Source organism: Heptranchias perlo, chromosome 15 (genome assembly GCF_035084215.1).
Source record: "Heptranchias perlo isolate sHepPer1 chromosome 15, sHepPer1.hap1, whole genome shotgun sequence".
In the NCBI taxonomy this organism is placed as follows: Eukaryota; Metazoa; Chordata; class Chondrichthyes; order Hexanchiformes; family Hexanchidae; genus Heptranchias; species Heptranchias perlo.
The window spans coordinates 43,394,967-43,403,171 of record NC_090339.1 but is presented as its reverse complement, the minus strand read 5'-3'; the positions used below and the strand labels follow the sequence as shown (position 1 = coordinate 43,403,171).

Here is an 8,205-nt window from a genome sequence, read left to right as displayed (position 1 = left end):
TTGCCTGCACTCTCACCTGCAGAGAATGATGTATTTGAACCCCTAGGTCGCTCTGTTCATCCACATCCTTCAGCTTCTTTCCATTATGTCCATATTTGTTTTACTTCCCAATGTGTATTACCTTACACTTCTACACGTAAATGCATCTGTCTGCTTATGCTGTCAACCTATATAGTTCCGAAGTCTTTTACAGCCCTCCTCACTGTTTGCCAACAGCCCAACTTTTGTATTGTCAGAAAATGCCTGGCTCCTTCTGCCTGGCTCCAAATCATATATATATATATATATATATATACACACACACCAAGAAGAAAAGTGGACACAGCACTGACTCTGGTGTATACCACTTTTAACCTGTCTCCAATCTGAGCGAAATTGATTTATCCTAACCCTTTATTTCCTGAGTACAGTACCAATGCAAATTGGTTCCTCATTGCCGAGATAGACAACTACTGTGTAGTTAAGCAGGTAGATACCAGAAAAAGTTATCTGGCAAATAAACTTAAGAAAAGGTATCTAGAGTTATGTATTTTAAATCTTTAAACAATGTAGCCACCACTCCTTTTTATGAATCCATCAACTTATTAGTATTATCAAAATAACAAACATGCTATGTGTTGATTCCAAATGTTACAACTTGGGCTTCTTCCCAATACTTTTCACTTGCAGTCAAAGCAGAAGTCAGCTTCTTTTAATAACCCTGCACTTCCTAGGAACCAAAACTTGACCTAATGCACAAAATGCCTGGGATAGCATTTCTAGAGGATGAACACTGAACTCTCTACATTAGGGGTACACGCAGGGAAAATACAAACTACCCATGATATGCTCCAGATCTCTTTAAACCAACAAAAAATATCACATTAGTAAATTCAAAGCTCAGACTAAAATCAATGAGTCAAATTTATAATTAAATAATAAGATTATACAGAAGCAGATTTTTGGTAGCAATTTTTCAATTGCAACAATATTAGGAATTGGTACAAATTCCTATAAACATAAATTATATAGAGATTCATATGACCTGTAACAGGGTGGATTCTCAGGCCCTTCACTGCAACTTAATAAAGAATCTGACTTAAAGCTATGTTCATTCTGACTGTAAATTTCCATCTATCTCCACCAGACTCCATTTTCCGAGAAATGTAATTGAATTGTATTATACTTGTTACATGAGTCTAAGAAATTCCTGAAACAATACACAGAACCAGCTTAGGTATTGCTATTTGCAACAATACAAATCGGGCAGTGATTTGGGAAGAGAAATGCAAACTCCAAAAAGTTATCAAATGAAAGTTTGTATCTTCCTGGGCTAGAAAAGGTCATTGACTCCAAGATGTGCTCCATGACAATGTTATATTATAGATAAGATAAATGTTATATTATAGAATAGCTGAAGGAATTCGACACAAGGTTGCAAAAACATAAATCAAGATTTATGTCAATTCAGGAATGAGAAGAAAAAGTGTGAATTCTGGAAATCTGAAATGCACAGCATGGAGTCAGTACATGAAAGAGAAAAACAGCTTAATATTTCAGGTGGAGACCCTTCATCAGAACAGAAATGTGTGAATACCAATGACAAAAATTATGTTTGTTTTATGTATAATAAAATCAGTAGTAGGTACAGATCACATTCCAAGAAGGACACTTTCTAAGATAATTATAGGACAAAGTCTGGTAGCCTCTGATAAATGTGCTACAAACTTCCCAAGGCTTCTCATTCACTTGAATGTGCCTGCCTCCACATTCCCACTCTATTGCCTTGAAATTAGGCTCTTCAAATATTAACAAGCAAACGTATTTTCATGAAATTCCATTAACTTAAACAGGTTTGCACTTTGTTAAATCTCAGGCAAAGGAATTTCATACAAACATTAAGCATTCATACGCTAATATTCGAAAGTCTAATTTCAAGGCATATGAGGTTGTTACATCAGCATGTGGTCCCTTTAATATTGTTTGCAGTATCACTTTCAAAATTTTAATTAAATTCTTAGAATATAAGGCTCAATCAAAGATTGTGTTAATTGGCAGCCCATCAGATTAATTTAATAAACTATCTGCAAATGCATGTGGTTAACATCCTGAGATCTTTATAGAGCAATCGGTCATACAGCTACTCAGGGTTGTGTAAGAAATATCACAAATTAATCCTAATTGTAAAATGTCATTGGCAGTTATGCCATACATTTAACTGAAACACATCATATAGGACTGGCTGACATACATCAAGCACTATTTGGCCTTGCTCACCTCTGCCAAAACCATTTACTACTCCAGGATCATCCTGGAGAGCAAAGATAACCTCCGGCTTCTTTTCTCTATTACCAACAATCTCCTTAAACCCGTCTCCCCTACCCCTTCCACCCTCTCCTTCAACAACGTACAAGAAGCTCATGGACCTTTGTCACTAAAACTGAGGTCATCTGTTTAGTTGCCCCTGCCGCATCACCCCCAGTTACCCCTGCCACAACACCTTTCTCCTTTCCCAACAAGCCAAACATTCCCTCACACTCCCCGCTGCCCGAGCCCTGAACCCACACGTTTCTCTAGTTTCTCTCCTATCTTCCCTCATGCTCTCTCCAAGCTTATCTTGTCTATGAGACCCACCTCCAACCCCATGATCCCATTCTCATTAAACTGCTGCCCACTCAACTTCCTTTCCTGATCCTCACATACTGACCCTCTCCCTTTTAAAAGTGCCGCTTTCACCCTCCTCCTCAAAAAACCCACCCTCAACCCCTCTGTCTTACTGCCCCCTTTCAACCTCCCTTTTCTCTCCAAAGTTTTTGAACGTGTTGTCGCCTCTGAAATCTGTGCCCATCTTTCCCGCAACTCCATGTTTGAATCTCTCCAATCAGGTTTTCACCCCTGCCACAGAATTAAAATGGCCCTAATCAAAGTCACAAATGACATCCCCTGTGACTGTCACCGTAGTGCACTATTGTCCCTCAATCTATCTATAGTCTTTATCAACCACATTATCCTCCTCCAACACGTATCCTCCATTATCTAGCTCAATAAGACTGCCCTCGTTTGATTCCACTCTTACCTATCCAATTGTAGCTAGGGTATCACCAGCAAAGGCTTCTCTTCCCAGCCCCGCACTGTAACATCTAGAGTCCCCCAAGGTTTTATCCTTAGCCCCCTCCTCTTCCTCATCTACATGCTGCCCGTTAGCGACATCATCTGAAAACATGGGGTCAGGTTCCACATGTACGCTGACCAGTCAGCTGTACCTCTCCACCACTCCTCCACTGCCTCTATATTGTCAGACTGCTTGTCCAACATCCAGTCCTGGACGAGCCACAATTTCCTCCAGTTAAACGTCGGCTCCTGCCACAAACTCTGGACCTCGCCATCAATTCTATACCTCTCTCTGGCCACTGTCTCAGGTTGAACCAGACTGTTCACAACCTCAGCATGCTATTTGACCGTGGGCTAAGCTTCTGACCCCATATCCACTCCATCACAAAGACCGCCTACTTTCACCTCCGTAATATTGCTGCTTCTGCCCCTGCCTCAGTCCATCTGCTGCTGAAACCATCATCCATACCTTTGTCACCTCCAGACTCGACTATTCCAATGCTGAGCAGGACAACAGTGTGGAAAAGGAAGAACATAACCTGAAAATGAATTTTAAAGAAAATGGAATTCTCCAAAGAAAAATCTTTCATGAATTCCCTTGCAGAGCCTCAAAGGCTTTGAGAACTGAGTCTTAAATACCACAAATTTTCTCCAATGGAAGCCGTTTTCATTTAGCAGCCTGTGTCCATTGTATATCTCCTTCTTGCCAAAAGTAAGGGAGGGGATTGTGGGAAAGGAGCTCCCCCCAAGTAACTTTACAAATAATATTAAAGGATGCGCACTTGATAGTGATAGAAATCAAGCATTTCTAAAATGGGATCCTTAGATACACACATAAAAAAAATTACCATTTTTCAGAAAAAAGTGAAAGAAATATAAATTTTCTGCCAGATTCGATATTTCAGAACAAGAATGGGAAGAGGGTGAACACACAATTATACATTCAAAAAGATATCCACCCCAGCAGACCACTAACGACAGCATCCCACTTGGGTAGAATTGATTGACATTAACAGCAGCTATACTAATCACACTATATTAAAATGTAACATGAGCGCCATCGGAATGAGCTAATGAAATATTTTTAGGTCATGTGTATTACCTTTGAGGTAGCTGATTCATACAAAATCTCATTTTGTTAATAATATCTATACTTGGCTAATCGTAATTTTTCCAGCAGCTGTGAAATCTACCAAATCTTTGTGTCCAGTTCTGTAAGCAGTTCTATAATAATATTTATTATAATTATGCAAGTTTGGTGCAGTTAGTATATCATGCAAATGCGTATATCTCTTGTAGATTTTACAACGCATGACTGGCAAAACACTGATTTTTGCCAATCATCATGCTAACTTAATTTGACTCTTTTTCAGTGCTTTATTTTAGCTTTTCAGACACCTTCTTTGCAATGCTGGGAAATGTATCACAGGTCAAAAATTAATGTGTCAGGCAAAGCATTAATTTGTCAGTCAACCCATAAATTGTGTCATGATCTATTTAATGCTTTAAATTTTAATAGTAGATACTCTTCCTTTCTTTCTCCTTTTTTGTAACACAGCTGACCTACACTGACGCCATGCAAAACAAAGGAACACTGTCCATATTTGGGAGCGTTGGAGAAAACGGCCGTGCCATGACCCCTGACTACCTGCGGTCACTGCACGCTGTACCGGGTGTCAGACATGGTACCAGAGTGGCTGATGGTGCACCAGACTTTTCATAAAAAACTGAATACTCCTTCAGTGCCTTATGGAACATAATGGAGAATCACAACAATGCAACTCATCATTCTGAATCACAATAGGAGTCTAGCTTGCTTGAAAATACAGGACAGAGTAAAAAAAAGAATCAAGCTTCTCTGTGAAATTATATACTGGAATAAAATTAATTTAGTTCAGCAAAAAGCCATCATTTGATAACACAACTATTCCAGAGAAAAGGTTTCATGTATAAAATGTCTGAACAATAACATTGGGACTTATTACTTTGAGTGCCAATGTAATCTCCGAGCACCAATTAAAATGGTAAATTGGAAAAGCACTCAAAGGGCTAAAGAAATATGCAATATAAAATAATGTCTAAAAACAGTTCCTTTAATAACTGATTGATTAACAGAAATAACGGCAATTTTAAAAAAATGTTTCTTGCAAGATACAGTGGTGAAATTCTTACATGATATCTTTTCTGTGGGGAAAAAGCATAACTGTAAGTTTTTTAAAAATAAAATCCAGGCTGTTCAGTAAAGTACCTACATACTAATTACCTCTGTTAATATAACAAGATGGGGATTCAGTGGGTTAACATCCAGTCTGTGGGAAAGCGAAGAAGGCGGCTGTCATGATGTCAAACAGAATGTGAACAATCACGTACAATGAAATGACCTACTTTTATATAGGAGCAAATGTGTTTAACCTTTTCCTCTCTGAATATTTTCAAGTGTCTGATCATTGAGAAGATTTAATTTGAATCTATAGTGACCTGATCAGGTGAGAAAGGGTTAATCAGAGCTCTACAAATAAAGTGTCTATAGGAAAACAAAAATGATTTTTTTAAAGGATTATATGAACAGAAACCATGTAGATTTATCAACTTGTGTCAGTTTTCAAGAGTGAAGACTTCACAGAGGTGAAGGATTTGGGTTCTTTTCATTCTTTTTAAACTTGCATGTAAGACAGTGATTGCCTACACTTCCCGCTATTAACTTCAAGCTATAGAAGTTAAGCTGTAGTCACTTAAAGATTTTTTTGTTAAAACTGCACATCGGCAAACACAGAAATGTTAACAAGCAAAATAGCGAATATTTAAAGCATAAAGATGCATGAGTGGACATCATTTACTAAGCCTCAGTAATGAGGTATTGTAAAGAAAGGAATTTTAATACATTTTGTAAATAAACTGTATAGAAAAAAAAAGGAGTCTGCAAATGTCTGACCGACTCAAAGTGTATGCTTCCGATTTTTTTCTTAACAGCTTTTACGATTGGGTGCTTTTACAATTTTTTCGTAGCGGTGAGGCCTGACACTTCTCACTGAGTGCTTTTACCCTTTACGAGTGTGTAATCAACTGCAGTTACATGAGCCTCCTTCCATCAGTTACACTTCATACTGTAAACTGCACTGCCACCCTTATCTCAATGCCATCACAATGTGGGTGTATAATTCCGTTGTCAGGATAAAGGAGTTAGTTTTTGTTATGTAAATGCAGAGAGCAGGCCTCAGCATTTTCTGCCTGTGGTGGCTCTGTATGAAAGCACAGCCCAATACTCCTATTCTGAATTTAAAAGCAAAAGAATAGTTTTGTCCTGAAATGTTCAACCATAAAGATAAAAGCATCTACTGTATTTATTGCTGATGTTTGACCTGAATGGTCTCAGTACTGAAGGGTTTCTGCAATGTGCATCATTGAGCATGAAATGGAGACCGATAATAACTGTAATATCTCACCTATTTTGGTGAAATTTCACTGAGTGTTATACTTGTCACAAAAGATTTACTTGGTACTAAATCAGGTGTTGATCCGATGTCAGGAATTTTTAAAAAAGAAATTAGAAACTTGCACCATTGAAGTATATTTGTGAAACCTCTAGTTGGAACCTACTTCTGGTTCCTTGAATGGATCTCGAGAAGGTATAAACTGCATTTCAAACAAACTTTTTTTACATAATACCATTCACAGCTTATTCAGAACCCCCCTCCCCCCGCCCCCAACCATGGCTCTATGGGAATATTTTTATATATAGTGGGAGAGAGATAGATAATTGCTCAATTTGTGGTTGCTGTCAAATCAAAGCTTGCTGCCAGAGCCTGGGGAATTGCCTTGCTACACAATGCCTGCAGTCGTGCCTACAGTGTTTGCATATTCAAACTTTGCCTGCAGTAACAGAGACCACACACAATCTCACTGACACCTGGATATAGTCCAGCTTGCTCAGCTGGTCCTGTGCCATAGTCACACATTTACATACATTCTCCTTTTCCCAGTAAGCCACAAAGAGTGCTAACGTGAGACAAGTCAAACATTTTCCTTTTACTTAAAGGTAGATGACTTAATGGTAGCCTGGGTCATAGCTGACCGAAGGCTCTGAAACCAATGACTAGTATCAGGTTTGAACTCAACCCTGATACCACACACCTTGATTTATTGATTAATGAAATGATCCCATACAACTCATGTTTCCTGGGCTCGACTCCTTATGCTTCTCAGCGCCTGACCTGGCTCTAATCTTAATTTTTTTTCCAAATCATATAATTTCAAAGAAAAGTGGCAGGGTTGTTGGTCATACCAATCCAAGCATATGCTCCCTCATACTGTAAGTTAATGAAGGGATTCGGTTGTCAACAGAATCAGAATAAAATGTAGTCAATCTGTAATTTCTTGTTTCAAATACAATAGCACCAAAAGAAACATTAACTCCCAAACAAAATCTCTGAGAATGGTAGCAGCATTTCCACTCAATAAAAAAAGGGGAGTGTGGTATAATGAATAAGCACACTGTCCTTTCATCTCCAGGAACCAGGTTCAAATCCATTACAGACCCCTGGGATAAAAATCTCCATTCTACTGGCTGATCGGTTGAAAGTGAAGAGTGTCTGGTTAACCCACTTCTAATGAGTGCGGATCCACAGAACAAGTCTATCCATAAATTGGCATTAAGTAGGATCATATATTAATCTCATTCAAATTGGTCCAAGAATGTCTAATGTGACAAATAAAAATGCAGTAATGAGTGTTCTATTGAAATTGGGATTAAGAAACACTGTTAAGGCAGAGGAGAAGGATCCTTTAGATCGAGAAGCATCTAAATAATACTACACCTGCCCTGGGGATGCTTAATGCTGACAATAGGTGCAAAGCAGGATGAGAAATTAATTCTCACCTCTACCCACAGCACTAACATCTCTTAACTTCAAGTTGGAAATTTCATTAAAAAGTACAATTATAACTTTTATGACAACTTAACAAATATTGCAAATGAAGAATTATTTTGCCTTTCTCTTTTTCTGATTTATTTGTACCACTACAAATAGGCAATAAATAGATGGATTGATTGATACAAAACATACAATGTACAAAGCATATTTTCAAAACTGCTAGGAGCATTCCCTATTCATTAGG

The 8,205-nt window shown here is 38.2% G+C and overlaps 1 protein-coding gene across 1 annotated transcript in view; it reads left to right on the top strand.

The window, feature by feature from the left end:
• gria3b (glutamate receptor, ionotropic, AMPA 3b) overlaps positions 1-4,813 on the top strand; it is a 293,069-nt gene extending 288,256 nt beyond the window's left edge. Inside the window, exon 16 of the mRNA XM_067997137.1 lies at positions 4,649-4,813. Within this exon, the coding sequence (XP_067853238.1) occupies positions 4,649-4,813 (165 nt within the window). The remainder of the gene's footprint in view (positions 1-4,648) is intronic.
• The last annotated feature ends 3,392 nt before the right edge of the window (positions 4,814-8,205 follow it).